The 19,417-nt window shown below is 34.7% G+C and overlaps 1 protein-coding gene across 1 annotated transcript in view; it reads right to left on the reverse strand.

The window, feature by feature from the left end:
* Positions 1-19,417, reverse strand: part of GUCY1A2 (guanylate cyclase 1 soluble subunit alpha 2) — a 320,231-nt gene that overhangs the window by 3,658 nt on the left and 297,156 nt on the right. Inside the window, exon 7 of the mRNA XM_025357412.1 lies at positions 16,024-16,178. Within this exon, the coding sequence (XP_025213197.1) occupies positions 16,024-16,178 (155 nt within the window). The remainder of the gene's footprint in view (positions 1-16,023; positions 16,179-19,417) is intronic.

Genomic DNA, 19,417 nt, shown 5'->3' on the forward strand with positions numbered 1-19,417 from the left:
AAATAATCTGTACAACAAACCCCCATGCATGCACAGGTATGTAACAAACCTGTACTTGTACCCCTGAACTTAAAAGTTGAAAAATGCTAATCTCCACAAAATTTATAGAGGGTGAAAGTGAGTTCAGAGTAAGTTATACTGATTTGCTCAAGGAAACAACATGACAGTAGTGACAATGGAACTGGAACCTAGACCTGTAAACACAGTCAAGTTTAGCCCAACAATAAATAACAAGACTAGGTAAGATAGCTCTCCATCACAAAACAACCAAACTGAGATATCATTAATGACAATAAGAATGGAAGTCAGCAGTAGTATTTACTTTCTTTTCATTTTCACAAATGTCAATTCTCTTTACTATTGATATATAATCAGTCACTTCAGAAATAAATTGTAAAATGCCCTATACAGTAGTTTAATTTAGCAGTGAATTCCACAACAATTTTGCTAAGCTCAAATAGAAGAGTCATCATTGTGTAATATGTGGGTGTCAATCATTGATGTCAATCAATCAACAAACTTTTTAGTGGTTATGACATTATAAATAGCCCTCTGAATGGAGGCGAGTAAGTGGGGAGTCGCAGAATAAGTTAATATAACTAAAATGACAAGAAATGCTCATTGAAACAAATTAGCAATAAAATGATACAACATCTGATATAATCTAAAGGAAGAAATTTTACAGGAGAAAGGGAGAGGTGACAACTATGGACTTAAGTACAAAAGTTAAGAACCACATATAGCCATAGTTCAGTCTTTCCACAAAGTTTCCTTGAAGCCCATAATCAACAGTTAGGACTCCAAATAAGCTACATTCCCTTCTCCCTATCTTTTAAGTCCTCAAATGTATCTTTTACAGTTTGTTTGTCTCACTAAGATCTTTGTTTTGCTGTAATTGAGATTTTCAACCCCAAACAAAAATGGGGTTATGTCCATGAAAGTACTTGTAAATGACTGAAAGAAGATGGTACCAGCTGCTTCAGATGTCAGAACTTTTAAATAATTCACTGCACGTTGGCTGGGAGGAAACTTTTCACAATGAATTGATCTCTTGACATTTTAAATAGATCTCATATACTTTGCTAGAGATTACAGAGACAACAGCTTTTATGAAATTGTATTTTCTTTTCCCAGTGAACATTTTGGTATCCATAAACTAAACACAGTTTTAAATTTCAATACTAAAAATGAGAACACATAAGGATAAATTGACTCAAGGTCCTATGATATCCAGTATTTATTAGAGCAGACTTTGCAGATAAGAACATTGAAGTGCAATGTTCAGTTGAATTCCAATAGGACAATCTTTATGACTTGCTGGGGGGTTTGTGGAGGAGGTCAGGGGAATCATTTCACACAGCGTGCCCGGTGATATGAGTCATGGTGCTGAGTAAGCAATCAAATGTATACAAGGATTAGGAATTATTTAGAACCTGATCATCCCAAAGCCTCGGATCCCCTCTGAAATGCTTTATTAAGTTCAAGTCCCCGGGTTAGCCCTAAAGCTCTACCTAACAATCCATTTCTTTGGCACCCCAGGGCTGATATGGAAGCTTAGATTCTATATAAATCTAAATTAATCCCCAGCTGTAATCCCCAGCAGGTTGTTATACTAGTTTTGGCAACATGTTTAATAAGCATTTGGAAATCACACAAATCCTAGTTTACCTGCCTGTCCTAGTTTACCCTTTCTCTGCTCAACAGTTTTTTCTATAAATTGTTTTTCAAAATAAAAATTCACTGCTGCTTTGCATCAATGGATGGCTCCCAAGCATGTGCAGGAAACTTGATTCCATGGAGGTCCATGGAGCTTCTCCATCACAGCTGCAGAAACGAAGCTGGTCTCTGACTCTCTCACCTCTTGTTTGCATGCTCATTTCCCCCAGTTTTCACCATGCTCTGTGCTCTGTCCTACATCCTACCTTGGGAAAGGGTCTGACACTTATTCATACTGAAGTACAAATGATCTAAATCTAGTTCAAATTTTAACACAAGACTCAGAATTCTTAAAAAGGGTCTGTGAATCAACTGGTCAACAGGTAATCATTAAGTGCCTTCTGTGAGCTAGGCCTGAACCAGTACTTTCTTACCTCTCATCATAATATGTATGGGACAGGAGAAGACTGAGAGGGAAATGAAAGAATTTTGAGTTTTGCTGAAAATATCTTTCCATAAAGTGATTATTTTTATTTGCTAAATTGCCCCATGGAGAACCCCATGGACAGAATAAACCTTGCTGAAATGAATAGATCCAGTTCCAGTCTTTAATAGTGGCAGACTAGTGTATATATAGCTCTCTGACACCTGCACATTTGAAATAATTGTGAGAAATTGGAAAATCTTTTGTTTGTTTCAACAGTTGGAAAGATCTGTGTAACGTGCAGAGCTATAAGAGAGCGACATTCTCAGAATGCTGTCTACCAGAGGGTAACCACAAACTTGTCTACTCACTATCCAGCTACTGCTCACCAAGGGATACTTGAAGGGCAAAGGAAGGGGCAGTAGAATCTGATGCATCTTGTAGAGGGGTAGAAAAGATATGATGACAGTGACCTTTTAAAGACTTTAGATGTCGGAAATATCTTTAGTTCATTCTTCTCTCAACTTGATTGGTTTAGGCATTAAATTCTTGTTTAGAATTCATTTACTCCTCAGTATTTGGCTGTTAAAAAGTAAGATGTCATTCTGTTTTTTAAACTTCTGCATGTTAATTTTCTTCTAGTCTTTCTTATTGTCATCGTCGTCATCGTCATCATCGTCATCATCATCATCATCATCTTTCTATCTCTGGTATTGTGAAAATTAATAATATGACTAAGTGCATCTTTTTTATTTGGCACAATGACAATTAGTGAATCCTTTTGAAGCTTTTGATGAAGCAAACTGTCTTTCAGTTCTAGGAATTTTTTAAAAGTTATTTAATAATTTCGTATGCCTTGTTTTATATGTTTTCTTTTTATGCATTTTGGCTTAGTCAGACATTGGACCTGGTAAATTAATCCTCTAATTTGTTTTCCTTTTTCTCAAATTATTCCCTCATTTTAAAACATTCTGTTTTCTGGAAGATTGCATCCAACATTATTTTCCAACACGTAAATAATTTTAAAATTTCAGATATATCATTTTAATTTCCACTCTTGTGGTATGATTTTATTTTTTCTTGTGTTCTTACTATTTTAAATTTATGAGAATATTCATCTTTTTATAGTTTTCTTTAATTCTCTATATTGTCTCTTTTTCCTCTAGATATTCATTGACTAGATTTTGTTGCTTTTTTGTTTTGGTCTCTTTTTTTCATGTCAAGGCATTCAACAAATTACTAATGTCTGTAAATATCTTTCTATTTAAGTGTAAGTCATTACGACATGGTTAGGTTTGTGTGTAGCAAAATATTGTTGAATTGTAGGTTTCCCCTGACCATTTCATTAGGGTTCCCAAATATCGATATATTTACTGTTTTTCCTTTGGTCCAGTTTGTCCAAGTAACAATATTCCGGTCATTCCTATGGTATTACACCTGGCTTTCAGCATTCTGGAAGTTGAATTTAGGAAATAACCTGGGAATCTCACTGTTATGAATGCAGACTTTTATTTAATCCTCCCATATTTACCTTCCTGAATTTAGAATTCCTCTGGTTCAGTGTCTCAGGAGAATAAACCTCTTATATTCTTCTAGAGTTAGCTGTGCCCCAAAACTTGTCCTCCTTTTATTTATTGGTAATAAAGTTCTACAAAAGTACATGGCTACCTAGCTTGAAACTACATTTCCCAATTTCCCTAGCTACTACGGTTCTGAGTAATTATTAGTTTCCTAAAATAAGATTGACCTGACAAAGTTTTGAATGGCAGAAGTGAAGTAGATCCCATTTCCCTTGGCAACTGACCATTAACAGTGACTACTGATGTTGGAGTTTGGCAGAAGCAGGCTCCAGTTTCTAACTTCCTAAGTGTCAAGAAAATGCTCCAGTACTGGTGACATGTTAGTCTAACATCTAACTTCATGATCACGGGAATGCATACTTAGGCATCCATTTTTTAGTTTCCTGATGTATAGAAGCTAGTATGGCTGTGGCCATGGCTCCTGACCTAGACTATTCCAGTTCCCATGGTGAGCACAGGGATAGGAGCTTGTGTACTTGGCCAGTTCTATATTTTATGAGTATCATTTCAAGATATCCAGCTTAGAACCTGATTTTTATCTCTTCTCATGATTCTGTAAGCACATTATTCTCGGTATATCTTCCTACTTAAAATACCCTAGAGTGTTTTCTACCCTTGTACTTTTTCTGGAGTCTATTTTGGTCATATTTTGGATCTTTTAGACTATCCTTCTAATTAGGTTCTGTGTGTGTGTGTGTGCATATGCATGTGTGCATGTAAACAGGCTGATATTTAGATTCAGAGTGAATATACTTGCTTCTTACCCACTCCTTCTTCTGTAGGAGCTGAGACTTCAGCTTTCTTTTAGACATTAAGCCAAATATCACTCAGGCATACACTTTCCACCTTCCTCTTCCATTTCCAAATCCTCTTCCAGTCTTTGTGTGTTTGTATGTGTATATGTCATTTTGTTCCAATATAATGGAAGAGAGGAAGGTGGAAAGTGTATACCTGACTGATATCTGGAAGTCATTTTGTTGTTGCTTCAAAAAAGATTAATGATTAACTTCAGAAAAGGATAATGATAAACTCAGGGGCTCAATTTGCTTAATTAGAAATTTCTCTTGTTACAAATGGTTCACCTGAATATCTTTTTTTGCTAAGGAATGCATTCGGATTTTTTTGGGTGTAGGAGAAGGATGACAGTTCTGAAAATGAAAATAAAAAACATTGAGACACATTATGTTTTCCTAAGTGTTGTAAAGTTCCTGCATTTTTCCTATTTATCTTCTTCTTTCTACTTGAATGGAAGAAAAGAAGGAACTCTGTCCTGTATTTCTGCTTTGTGCTTCCCTGCTCCAAGATCTGATGCAGTCTGAAGATAGGTCCAATGAAACTAGTTATTGAGTCAGCTAGACAGCCTGAAATCCCTTGAAATGCAATGATTCATTCTCTGGAAATACACCTTTCCAAATAAGGAAAGTAAGAATCTAGCTCACGATGAAATAAAACAGAAAAAGGATCCCACCAAATGTTTATGCATTTTAAGGCTGCAAACATTTTTACTTGCAGATGTTGAAGTAATTTTATAATTTGAGGCAATCTGTGGGATCTAAAATTCAGGCTAATAAGTTCTCCAAAAGGGATAGTCTTCCTGTATGTCCCCTGGAAATGATAAGGCAGAGAGTCTCAGAGGCACTTCAGTGACACCCCTGCATATTTTTTCTGCAATCCACTCTAGAGTAAGTACTGATGGCAAAGTGTGCTAAACTATAGGTTTCACACTCTGCATATCTGGTACCTGCTAGAGAGTGTACATCTTCTGGGATGTTCCTATTTGAGTGGCCAAACTAATGCCCTTTACATTCTTAAATTTTAGGATGCTAAAGATCATTCTACCACTGACTTCTTTGGACCCTGTCAGTTTTGACCTTTAACAGCCTAAAAACTCCATTTCTAGTAAATGTCAAGGAATTTAAAATTTAAAACATTCACGCAAAAGTTTAATATGTCTATAGACAGAACTTTTAAAAAGAGATGGTAAGTGAGAGGTTAGAAAAGATAACTGTAACCAGTTCTTGTAAGTTAAATAATCTCCTCGCATTTTTTCACTTCTCTGACCAAAAGTCTTTCTTAAAAACGAGTTCATCATTGTGCTGGTCTTTCTGTATAAAAGATAAAGAAGTGGAAAGAAGAAAATACGCACAATTATTTTAAAAAGTGAATATTAGTTGATTTTATTACTTCAAAATTAGTACCAAATTAGATTCCTAGACTTAAGAATTCTATGTTCTCTATTTTCTGTATTAGTCAATGATCAGAAATAGAGTTAGCCTAAATGTATTCTAAGGAGATCATGCAGAATTGTAATAACCTCAGCCTCCAAAAAGGCAAATCAACCTAGGAAAATATTTGGAGGCAAAACAAGGTCATATTTTTCCTTTAAGAGTTCAGCCGACTTCTTATATGAACAATGTTTTACAGAAAATATTCGTTGCGTACTCCACTAAAATTATGCTTCTCAGAAATACTCATTTTTGTAGAGAGAAATGATGAGAGAGAAGAGGTATAGGTAGGCTCAGTAAATCTGATCTCTTATGTTTTAGAGTTTTTCCTTCCCCCATACAGGTTAAACAGAGACAAATTAGTTGATGGCATTAGTTAAGTCACTTAAATTCTCTGGTTTCTTAATTTCCTTGTGGAAAAAGAAAGATTTTACTCTAATTTATTTCAAAGATTAGTTACAGCTCTAACATTTAGTGAAGCTTGAGAATTTATATAGTATTCAGTTTATAGAGGATCATACAAAGCAGCATGATCAAACATGTTAGAGTTGCAAATCTGAAAAATTTTCAAGTAAGATCTCCAGAGGAAACGTTGTCATGTTGGCCAATATCACAAAAACTGATTAGAAAGCAATTTTGATTTAGTAATAGGTGACTAATGCATGAGAATCTTTGCACTTTAATAAGAGCCACAGAAAGGATTCTTAACATAGTATTTAGAGCAATCAGATTTTTCCTGATGCACAGTGTTACACACAAAACAACAGTGGGAAGAACTGACTGCTAAAAGATAAGGCCCAATTAAGACTGGTTTCAATTCTCGAGTTTAAAAATGAATACTCCAAACATACTGTGTTTTAATAAATATTAAAATGTATTTAAGTAATACAATTCATGATCAGTTTTTTGGAAAGTAGATTGCCTTGTTTTGAGGGGATTTGAAACAGACATATTTCCTTAATATAACATAGTACCATATACAAACGAACAATATAAAATTTTGCCATTTCCTTCAAAGAACAATGTACACACAATTGGAAAAAAAGGAGAAATTTAAAACGATATAGAGGCTTGATTACATGCTAAACCTAAAAGTAAGAACTTTAAAGTTAAAAATATATTCATAAGGTATTAATTCTGAAAGTGAATAAATATGGCCTTCCAATTTCAAGGCACAGTATTAACCATACAATATATAGAATGGCTATGTGTTTTTGCCCAGTCAGCCCTGTCAATTATTTCTTTAAAGTTTTTTCTTTTTTTTTTTTTTTTTTTTTTTTGAGACGGAGTCTCACTGTGTCTCCCAGGCTGGAGTGCAGTGGCGCGATCTCGGCTCACTGCAAGCTCCGCCCCCCGGGTTCACGCCATTCTCCCGCCTCAGCCTCCCAAGTAGCTGGGACTACAGGCGCCCGCTACCGCGCCCGGCTAGTTTTTTGTATTTTTAGTAGAGACGGGGTTTCACCATGTTAGCCAGGATAGTCTCGATCTCCTGACCTTGTGATCCGCCCGCCTCGGCCTCCCAAAGTGCTGGGATTACAGGCTTGAGCCACCGCGCCCGGCCTAAAGTTTTTTCATGTCTTCTATACCTCTAGTCCCACGATGGCCTTAGTTCATGGCCTTAGTTCATGACTGTACCTTTGGCCTGGAACAATGCTGTTACCTCTTATCTTATGGTCATTTCACCTCTAGGTATTCCCTACTTCACTCCCTGTGGAAGCTCTTCTTTGATCATGTTGTTTCCAGGCTCAAAAACATTCAGTGGGTCTCTAATAGTATATAAGATCCTCTGTTATGTAAGTTGAAAAATGAATTCTCAGCTTTCAGCTTTCACTGAATATTAGATCTTTTTTTATTTTTATTTTCTATTTTTATTTTTTATTTTTATTTTTTAGAGACAGGGTTTCACTCTTGTTGAAGCTGGAGTGCGGTGGTGTGATCACGGCTCATAGCAGCCTCCATCTCCTAGGCTTACATGATCCCCCTGCCTCAGCATCTTGAGCAACTGGGACTTTAGGCACATGCACCATATCTGGGTAATTTTTTTTTTTTTTTTTTTAATTTTAGTAGAGACAAGGTCTCACTGTGTTGCCCAGACTGGTCTCAAACTCCTGAACTCAAGTGATCCTCTCCCGTTGGCCTCCCAAAATGCTAGGATTGCAGGCATGAGCCACTGTGCCTGGTCTGGATGTCAGAACTATAATAATTTTTTAAATAAGCATTTTTTGGAATAATGTTAGATTTATAGAAGAATTGCAAAGATACATAGTATAGTTCTGCAAGAAGTGAGTTCTCTTATAGTCTTTACTCAATGTCATCTAATGTTAACATTCCACTTAACCTGGGTACTTCTGTCAAAACTAAGAAATTAACAATGGTATATAACTGTTAAGTAAATTGTGGACTTTATTCAGATTTCACTGATTTCCTATTAATGCTACTTTTTCTGTTCCAGGATTTAGTATAAAATATTTTTAGAATTATCTAGACCTAACCTAGTTTATAATTTATAAGTAAATGAAAGATGAGATCATTTATGTGGCTTATCCAGGGTCATAAACTAATTAGTGGCAGAACAGGAATATGAAATCCACATTCTTTTATTTGGTCATTTATTTAATCTGTCAGTAGTGGTTCTTAATATTTTCTGAATCATGGTCCACTTTGAAATCTGATGAGAATATTTAAAAAAAAAACTCTCTCCAGAAACAAGCACATGTGAGTATGCGTAGAAAATGCTGCATAAATACAATAATCATAAGGCTTAAATGTAACAGCAAAACCCCCCAAAACCTCAACAGTAGTACTTTTAACTATGTTCCACCTTGGATTTTAAGTCAGATATTACTTGAATTGTTTCCACAGCCAAACATGTTTAACACTTACTTTTCTAAAGAACTTGGCCTTTTTAGCTAAACTGTGGATATCTAAAAGAAACTTCAGAAAGGATTATTAAACCTGTGTTAATTACAAAATAAATATTGACCTCCAGGCCACTAGACATGGTGCCATTTTTAATGGAGAAAGGGAAAGGAGAATGTAAGGAGTGACTTTTTCTTTTGCTTTAAATCATGCTTAATTATCTTAGTAATTAATTTTCACTTTATAGTATTTTAGATAATGCGTAAAATTTACTTAAGCTTGGCATTATTTGTAAATGTTATTTATGACCAATGAAACAGTATTTATACTTCAAGGAAATTCTTTTTGTGTGTGAAATTAACAGATGTCTCCCATATAAATATGAATTATCAATATGAATACCAGATTAATGCCTTTAAATTCTGAATCCTAGAACTAGGTAATTAACTTTTTAGCACTGCCATCATGAGAAGAGAGAACCACCAAGCTTTCCCTTCATACTAGTTAGGAATGGGACCTAAAGAAAAACAGCAAAACTTTACTTCTAGATTTAATTTTATGCCTAATCATACAAGCCAAACCTATGCCAAATAATAAACTAAATCATAAAGAAAAACATGTCTAACTTGCCAGGCTACAGGAAAACTACTAGATAAGAATTTCTTGAAGTTTCTTTGGATCTTTCCCCACATTAAGCATCCATAGGAAGAAAAGTAAATATTTATAACACAGAATGTCACCCTTGTATAATAATTATATTGACAAAGGAACAGAAGCAGAGTTTCTAGCTAGTGTTTTTGACTAGTATTACCGATTATTAAACTATATCCCAGGTACAGTTTGATGAAATAAAACTATAACCAAGAAATGTCATCATTCTTCAGTTATTCCATTCATCTTTCTCTGAATTTACCAGAAAGAAGCATTCCTCCAAATTGTTTATAAAGTAAATTCCTAAAAGCAAGCCTATATTCCCAGTAAATTATCATATGCATTCGATAAATGCTTACACAAAATGTTTTTTAGCCTCACAGAGGCAACAGACAATGTTCTTTGTCACTTGGAAGTTTCCACTTGCCACAAGTTTGTCCCATCTACTCATGTTCATTTCAGATCTAGAGATACTTATACAGTTAAAAATACAGACACTCCAAATAACCATTTTAGAAAGAATATCCTTCCTTTTTATTATCCTGAGTATAAAAACTCCAGAATAGCAAAAGTTCAACCTGAGGGCATTATATCTACAAAGAGAAAATGAATCTCCCTTGCTCTAATTCCACTTTGCTCCCCACTGCTCTCCTCACCATTTTCTTGCAGAAGAAATCCTGTCATTGAGGCCAGTAATACTCAGAAATTAATGGGTTTTTTTAAAAAAATAAAATTTGTGCTCATAAAAATAGAGAGTGGAATTGTAGGTATTAAAGGCTAGGGAAGGGTAAGAGGGGAGGAGACGATGTAGAGAGGTTAACAGATACAAAATTTCAGCTAGATAGGAGGAATAATTTCTGGTGTTCTGCAGAACTTGGGGGGAATAGGGTTAATGATAATTCATTGTGTACTTTCAGAAAGCTAGAAGAGCAGAGTTTGAATATTCCTCACACAAAGAAATGATACATGTTTGAAGTGATAGATATGCTAATTATCCTGACTTGATCATTATGCATTGTAAACACTTATCAAAATGTTACTCTGTATCCTATAAACATGTACTGTAATGTGTCAACTCAAATTTTTAAAAAGTAATTATTGTTTTTTTACATGTTATTTCAAGTAGTTATCAACCCAGTGGGACAGCTTGGTCATGGATAGTATCTCAGGCTTTGGAGTAGGGCACCTTTGGGTTTGAATTATGACACCTGCACTAATTTAGCTCAATGTTCTTAGTGACTTATTTAACCTAAGTTTCAGATTTTCCCGTCTGAAAAACAAAGATAATCACAATTCAGAACTCACACTCTTGCTGTAACGATTAAATGATAATATAAATAAATTATAAGTAATCCAATAAATGTTTGCTGTGGCTATAATGAAATGGTGGAGCTAAAAGATGCATGAGAGCTCATCTAGGTTGTCAAATAGCTTAACCAATATTAGATGCAGTTCTCTTAATTCCTAGGGTAGGAATTATGCACTATATTAAACTGTTACACAAAAATGTGGTCTGTGCAATTTTAAACTTGGTGCTAGAGGTCTAAAGATAAATGTAAGTTCTTGAGTTTTGTAAGAGATGATATGTGGGTATCTATGTCTGAGGTTAGGTTATGCAGTGAGAGGACTGTAGTCATCTTTATAAAAATTACTTATGTCTCAGGATAGCTTCTTAGTCTTCTCAAGCCAAGGGCTCTACTGCTTCTTAAATACAGAAATATAATTCAGTCCTGTACTAGATTCCTGTCTTCAGGAATCTATATCTGAAGTCCCAGTAAAAATCCTTTACAAGCCAGAGGTCTCATTTGTGAAAGTTCTTTTTCCTCCCCAGATTTTGCTTACATAATTTATACGTTGTTGTTGTTTTTTTAAAGTCCTCAAAGAGAGGTATGTAGAAGTAATATTGGGGCTATATTTCCAGGCAGGTTTTAGCATTTAAATTTTCCCTTGTTGTAGGAAGAATAACCCCCACCTCCCAAGATGTCCATATCTCAATCCCTGGAAAATGTGAATATGTTAGGTCTCATGGTGTGATGGTTAATACTGAGTGTCAACTTGATCGAATTGAAGGATGCAAAGTATTGTTCTTGGATGTGTCTGTGAGAGTGTTGCCAAAGGAGATTAACATTTGAGTCAGTGGACTGGGAAAGGCAGACCCACCCTCAAACTGGGTGGACACAATCCAATCTATTCCAGCACAGCCCGAATAAAAACAGGCAGAAGAACATGGAGAGATTAGACTAGTTTAGTCTTCTGGCCTACATCTTTCTCTCATGCTGGATGCTTCCTGCCCTTGAACACTGGACTCCAAGTTCTTTGGCTTTGGGACTCAGACTGTCTCCTTGCTGTTCAGCTTACAGACGCCCTATTGTGGGACTTCACCTTGTGATCCTGTGAGTCAATACTTCTTAATAAACTCCCCTTTATACATACATCTATCCTATTAGTTCTGTCCCTCTAGAGAACCCTGACTGATACACATGGCAATGATGAATTAAGGGTGCAGATGGAATTAAGATTGCTAATCAGATGACATTAAAATAGAGAAATTACCATGGATTATCCAGTGGGTCTGACATCATCACAAGAGTCCTTAAAAGTAGAAGAGGGAGGAAGAGTCAGGAAAAGATATGTGATGATGGAAGCAGAATTAGAAAGATGAACTATTACTGGCTGTGATAATGGAAGAAGGAGGTTCTGAACAGAGGAATGAGAGTGGCCTCAAAGCTGGAAAAGGCAAGAAAGCATGTTATCGCCTAGAACTTTCAGCAAAGAATGAAGGTCTCATGATGCCCACACTGATTTTAGCTAAGTGAGACCTGTGTCAGACTTGTGCCCTACAGAACTATAAAATAATGTTTGTGTTGTTGGAGCCAACAGTAAGTAAACAATCACATATATATGATTACTTATTAATTACATACTATATGATTACATACTTACATATATATGATTACTTAGTAATCATATATATATAGATATACATACATGATTCCCACATTTAAGCAGAGGTACATAATTCAGTTAATCATGTGATTATGTTATACGCACTCTTTAAAAATATGCACTATTTAAAGTGCATATATTGTGCATATATTATATGCACTATTTAAAATTCATATCCCATAAAAAACTTATCCCATCATTGGGAGGATGGGAACAAAAATGTGTATAAACATATTTATTGAAGAAAAATGAAAATGTCTAATTTGGAAAACTTAAAACTCAATAAAAATTTCTTTTTTGTAATGTCAGGTAAATAATGTTCATAGGAACAAACTTTGTGATAATTAAAAAATAGAAAATATACCTAAGTGTTCATCAACGGCGGAATATATGTATGAAATATTAAAATATGGTGGAGTCATACCATGTATGACTGGAATGTCATACAGCAATTAAAATGATGAGCTAGAGCTGTCTGTGATTTAGACAGTCATCAGTAAGGGACCTGTGTTAATAAAAACACATAGGAATAAACTGATTACTATCTCAGCTCCTAGTTACAACTCAAAATGCACCTTTGACCAAATTATCAAACCCATTCTTTCTTCCAAAGAAAGATGTTCCAACATGGATAGATCTTAAAAGTATTAAATTGTGTTTAAAAGAAACCAAAGTTAGTGAAACAGTCATACAGTAAAATACCATTTATGAAAATTAAAACATGTAAAATAAAATTATATTGTTCATGGATACATATGTAGAAAGTTAATATATAAAACATGGGACTGGGGCAGGGCGCAGTGGCTCAGGCCTATAATCCCAGCACTTAGGGAGGCCAAGGCAGGCGGATCATGAGGTCAGGCAATGGAGACCAACCTGGCTAAAAAGATGAAACCCTGTCTCTACTAAAAATACAAAAAATTAGCCAGGCATGGTGGCACGTGCCTGTAGTTCCAGCTACTCGGGAGGTTAAGGCAGAAGGATCGCTTGAACCTGGGGGGCGGGGTTGCAGTAAGCGGAGATTGTGCCACTGCACTCCATCCTGGGAGACAGTGCGAGACTCGTCTCAAAAAAAAAAAAAAAGAAGAAACAAAACAAAATGCGGGACTTTGAAACACACCAAACTCATTAGGCTGTCACAATGAAAGATTCAGAAAATTTCAAAGAAAATGTTTTGTTCATTTTTATTAAAAAATATCTGAAGCAAAATATAAAGTGTTTAACTGTGGTGGGATCATGGATATTATCTTTTCAGTACTCCACAATAGTTATAAAAATATTTTAAAAATTATTTGAATATTTCAGACAAAATGCATTTGGAATGAATCATTCAAAAAATGATTTCAGTTTATCATAATATCAAAACAGTCCACTTCCAAAGTTTATAATCAAATAGTTTTACTAAAAATAAACAGGATAAAAACCTCTCTGAAGATTTCAAGATAAACAGGTAATGTTGGACATTCTACAGAACGTAATTCAGGGATAAAATAGAAGATTTCAAACTCTCATGAGCTTAATACTGGGTTTTACTTCATAAATTATATTTATTCTAAGAATCTACCCACCTGTCAGCTCAATGTGTCTATCTATGGCTCTGTTTGATTTTAGAGAGCCTGGGGGTGAAGGTGCAGAACAATAACACAACAGTAAGCTTCAGTGTATGCAGTAGTTGAAATGATTTCATTCCTCAGACCTTGTTAATCACTAAGGATCACCATAAACTAACTGTGAAAAAGACTACAAAAACTCTGAGTCACCACCAAAATGCACAGACTTGTGTGGCTGGCAGAGGTTTTTCTATCCATCACTATGTAAACAAGGCCAGCTACTGTTAATAATGTCTACGCTCAGGGCATGAACTCCTCACACAGGTTGAGCCAATTCTTTTACACATCTTTTTTTTTTTTTTTTTAAGTGAAGCTGTCACAGAAGACATAAATCTACACTAAGTTACACAAACATGGAAAATAAGTGTCAGTACCATGATGGGAATAAATGGAACCACGTAATAGGATATGAGTGAGGTAGCTGATCTTCAGTAGCTTTTTTTCATCGTATAGAGCAGAAAGTATCAGACTCACTGATCTCTACTAGAGAATTTGACAAAATTCAATTTGATACGGTAATTATTGTCAGATCATCTGTAATATGCCCAGAATTGTGCTGGGAAAATTGGGAGAAGTTTAAAAGATGCAAATCCTCTTATAAACATCCTGAAAATAGCAGATAGTTCTCAGATAAGTAATGATTAGATAGAATCCTGTAACTTTGTCCAGAAGTTGTTTGTGAGGCCCTCAAAATCTCTTGGGCTCCTTAAAATTAGTAAGAGATGTGTCTTTATTCAAAAACAATAAAATCAAGGTATTCACTACCTTAATGAGCTTAGCAAGAGCTTTAAATGTATTTGTAAATGTGAACTTTCTCTTGATTTTATATTTGTAATTTCAGTTTTCTTTCTCATCTATTTTGCAGAATCAGGAAGTATTTGCTTTTCATCTAAAAACTTTAAATTCCCTCTCTGAAATTTCTGATACCAAATTGCCCTCTAATTTGGTGTCAAAAGTTTGAAAATATCACTATTTTATTATTTATCATATTCAACTTTTATTATCTTTATATTCAAATTTTCTGCTTGAGTTTTTTGTAACCATGTCAATAAAAAAATCAATGGCCACTATCCCTACTTTACATTTTTTTCAGTATGATTCAAAGTTACCTAAAACATGAAATTAATTAAGTAGCGGTACAGTAATGCCCAGAATAAAGCCAAAGTGTGATAAAGTAAGATATTTTCATGCTTTTCTTTGCTGTTAATTTTGAAGATGTCCATCTTATCAATGTATTTATTCATTAATTTTATAAATATGGAGTGCTTATTATGTGCTAGACATTTTTATAAGTTTGGGGATATAATGATGAGCCAAACCAGACACAAAATAAGAATGAATTCAGGAGGCAAAAATGTGTAGTGTTGTCAAAGATTACCTTTAAGATAAAAAGAATTTAAAGTTTTACTCTGTACCTGGTACAGCAGAGCATTCAAAATCCAGAAGTCCAAAATGCTCCAAAATCTGAAACATTTTGAGAACCAACATGACACTCAAAGGAAATGCTCTTTGGAACATACTGGATTTCAGATTTTCAGATGTGGGATGCTCACCAGGTAATATAATCCACAAATATGCCAAAACTCAAAAAATTTCAAACTGTAAAACACTTGTGGTCCCAAGCATTTTGAGTAAGGGATAATTTATATATATAAAATATATGTACAAAGAGTCCTTATTTATTAAAAAAAATAAAAACAGTCCAACCAGCATTTCTATCATATTTCTTTCATTTTTATAAACAGTTTGAAAATATTGAGATTTCTATTATAATGCAGATCCTTAGGAGCATTTGCTTTCCTGTATTTTAAACAGATATAGTTAAGAAGGACAGAGACTGTGGGAAATGACAAACTTATTTTACCTCTCAGTCATGTCAAATATTTCATGCATTCTCAAAGCGTGCAAGTAAAAGTTTGTGTCACAATTACTATCTTTCGGGTTTGGGTGGTTCTACTCATAATATCTTGGAGAATGACAGGATCAAGAAAAAGAACAGGGTTTCACAAATGACAGACTAGCAGGCCAAAACAAAGCCAAAGACAGGAAGGAGGCGGCCAGGGAACACTTACTGGTAAGTGGTTGGGCTGACATTGATGCGCCGAGGGTGACTTCCTGACTCAAATTTGCTTGCCAGCGTGACATTATTTCCAAACAGGCAATAACGTGGCATTCGCACCCCAACAACTCCAGCCAGCACGGAGCCCGAGTGAATTCCTATCCTCATCTAAAAAAGAATGAAAGAGTAAAAGGAACACATTTGTTTCCATTTGGTATGCAATTATTTTAATGAAAGGCACTGCTAGTTAATAAATTAAGCTATGAGTTCCTCAAAGACAGGAACTGAGTCCTGGTCATTTTTGTGAGCCTAATAGCTGGATCATTATAGTGCTCAAAGAACATAAATGCTATGGAATACACAAGAGAACATAAATGCTATAGAATACACAAATACACAAATGAATAAGTATATGAAAAAATTTATGTTTAATTTGCTACATAAATCTGATTAAGTTACAGGTTAAATCAGATTTAATCTGTATATAATATGGTCTAACTTGAAGAGTGTATTTTTCTCCAGTTTCTCCCTCCAGTTATTCTTAAATAAAACCTTATTTGTTTCTTTCCTAGCATTAAACATCATTGTAAATTAAATATTTATATTTCTGTTCATGTCATTTAAATGTTGGATTTTTCCATTAGAGAAAGATATATATATATATAATTATATGTATTATATACATGTATATAATATATATATTTCTTTACTGCTGAATATTCAACATTTAGTATAGTACCTAGAGCAAAGCAGGTATTCAACATTAAGTGATAAATGTCAAAAAAATTGGCTGAATTCCCCAACGTATTATTAAAATGGAGTTAAAATAGAGAATTTAATCCTTGAGACAGTCAATAGGCATTGATTAAAAATTCTAAAGAGTAAATTAAATGCTGTAAATTTACTCTGATTAATCTGTCTGGTCCATGCCTTGAAAAGGCCCTCAATATACAGTTGATATATAATTAAACATGATCACAGTAATGTAGTTATATTGACACAGTCTACACCAAAATAGCTGAAGCCAATGGATAACAAGTGGGAGATGATATCCTTAGTTCTAGGGGAATATGTAGAATGTTCCTTGGAGGGAGGAAACCTGACCCCTAGATGCCTACCAAGTAGCCAAACTATCACCCCTTCACCACCAGGCTCTCTTTACCACTCTGGTTGTAAGGATAAAAGTCAGTCTGAGAACAACCCTTGTCTTGGGGCTGGGGACTTCTGCATATATCAACTCATAAAAAGATAGGTTGAAACTAATGTGACCTAGCTGCATCCCCTGATAACCTTTTCACTTACTTTTAAAAAACTGACTCTAAAATTTATTTGGAAATTTAGTATGGTAGAAAGACTCAAGATATATCTGAGAAAGATGACAAGTTAGAGTATTTGCCCTACCAGATATTGAATCTTAGTATAAACATATCTAATCAGTGCACAGATACCATCATATAAACAAATAGACTAATGGAACATTTAATCCAGAAAGGCTGCCATGCATATGTAGATGCTAGATTTATAGAAGAGTTGGCATTTCAGATAGGTGAGAAAAAGGGGTCCTTTTTATTAGAATACGCTGGATCAACTTTGTTTTATGTGGAAAAAAATTCCAAGTAAATTAAAGATCTTGATGTAACAGACATAACTTCACAGCTTTAAAAATAATTTTATTAAGAAACAATTGGTAGTATCAGTAAAAATGCAAAATATAGATACTTTAAAACATAGACTTTTATTTGTCTCTCAATAATAGTTCCTAGATGGGTCATCCAGATTGCCAGGCTGCTCTGTTCCCCTCAGTAATTCAAGGACCTGGTCCTTTTCATTGGTCCTTCTCCATGTCTTGGTACATATCCAGGGCACCCTCATGTTCCAGCTCACGGGATGTGGAAAGATAACTAATTTATCATTTAAAGTGATCTTCATTACTTTGTGTAGATTCAGATTTGTATCTGGCATCATTTTTCTCCTTCCTACAGGATTTCATAAATATTTCTTATACTGTAGGCTCACTGGTAATAAATTCCCTCTGCTTTTTTATGTTTAAAAGTCTTAATTTTGTCTTCATATGTGAAAGATACATTCACTGCAAATAGAATTCTGGGTTTAAAAAGTTTTTTACCCCCAGTAGTTTAAAGAGGCTGTTCCACTGGCTCCCCTGTTGCATCTTTTTGGATATAAAATCTGCTATCATCTTTATCTTAATTCTTCTATATATAACATATATTTTACTTCTGGTTGCTTTTAAATTTTTATTTTATCATCCGTTTTAGGTAATTTAGTTATGATTTCCCTTGATGTTTTTTTCCCTTGTGTTTTGGGTTTGTTGAGCTCTTGGATCTGTGGGTTTATGGCTTTTATCAAATTTGGAAATTTTCTATTTCTTTGAATATTTTATTCTGTCCACCTCTCCCTCTCAGAGATTCTAATTACACATATGTTAGGAACTTGAATTATTTCCAAAGTCCACTGATGATCTACTCATTTGAAATAATTTTCTCCATTTATTTGGGATAATTTCTATTGCTGTGTCTTCAAATTTATAATATTTTCTTTTGTAATGTCTAATTTGTTGTTAATCACATTCAACATATTTTTCATCTCAGACATTGTCATTTTCCTCTACAGAAGTTCAATTTGGAATGTTTAAAAATCTTCCAGGTATCAATTTAGCCTTTGAAAATATGGAATACAGTTAAAAATATCACTCTCTTAATGCCCTTGTCTGCTAATTCTAACATCTGTTTCAACTCTGTACTATCCATTTGGATTAATTTTTCTCTTCATTATGAGTCCCATGTCTCAGATTTTCTTTATGTCTAGTAATTTTGGATTGAGTGCCATATATCATAATGTGACTTCTTGAGTGTTGGATATTTTTATAATCTCATAAATATTATTGACCTTTGTTCTGGGATGCAGTTAAATGACTTGGAAACACTTTGTTCCTTTCAAGCTTTGCTTTTAAGATTTGTTAGGCAAGACTGGAGCAGTGTTTCATGAAGGGCTAATTATCCTTCCTTACTAAGGCAAGAACCTTGAGTACTCTCCCTAGTGTCCTTGATTTATGAGGTTTTCCATTCTGCCTGAATGGAAACAGCCATTTTTTTTTTCCAAGTCCTGTGTAAGTGCTAGGTGCTTTTTCATCTAATCTTTTTGGGTATCTCCCTCACACCAGGGCTCAGGTAGTTTCCTCACATATGTGCATGAATCACTACTCTGCAGAATACATAATGAGGATCCTTGGAAGATGTCAGGGGGTCTTTTTGCAACTCTCACTTCTCTGATACTCTGTGACCTTTAGCCTCCTTGGTCTCCCAAGACTCTCAGCTCCATCTCTTCAACTCAAGAAGTTTGTTGGGTATCTCCTGGTTTGTCCCTCCCTGAGCCACACCCTGGATGCC

The sequence above is a fragment of the Theropithecus gelada genome, chromosome 14, assembly GCF_003255815.1.
Source record: "Theropithecus gelada isolate Dixy chromosome 14, Tgel_1.0, whole genome shotgun sequence".
Taxonomy (NCBI): domain Eukaryota; kingdom Metazoa; phylum Chordata; class Mammalia; order Primates; family Cercopithecidae; genus Theropithecus; species Theropithecus gelada.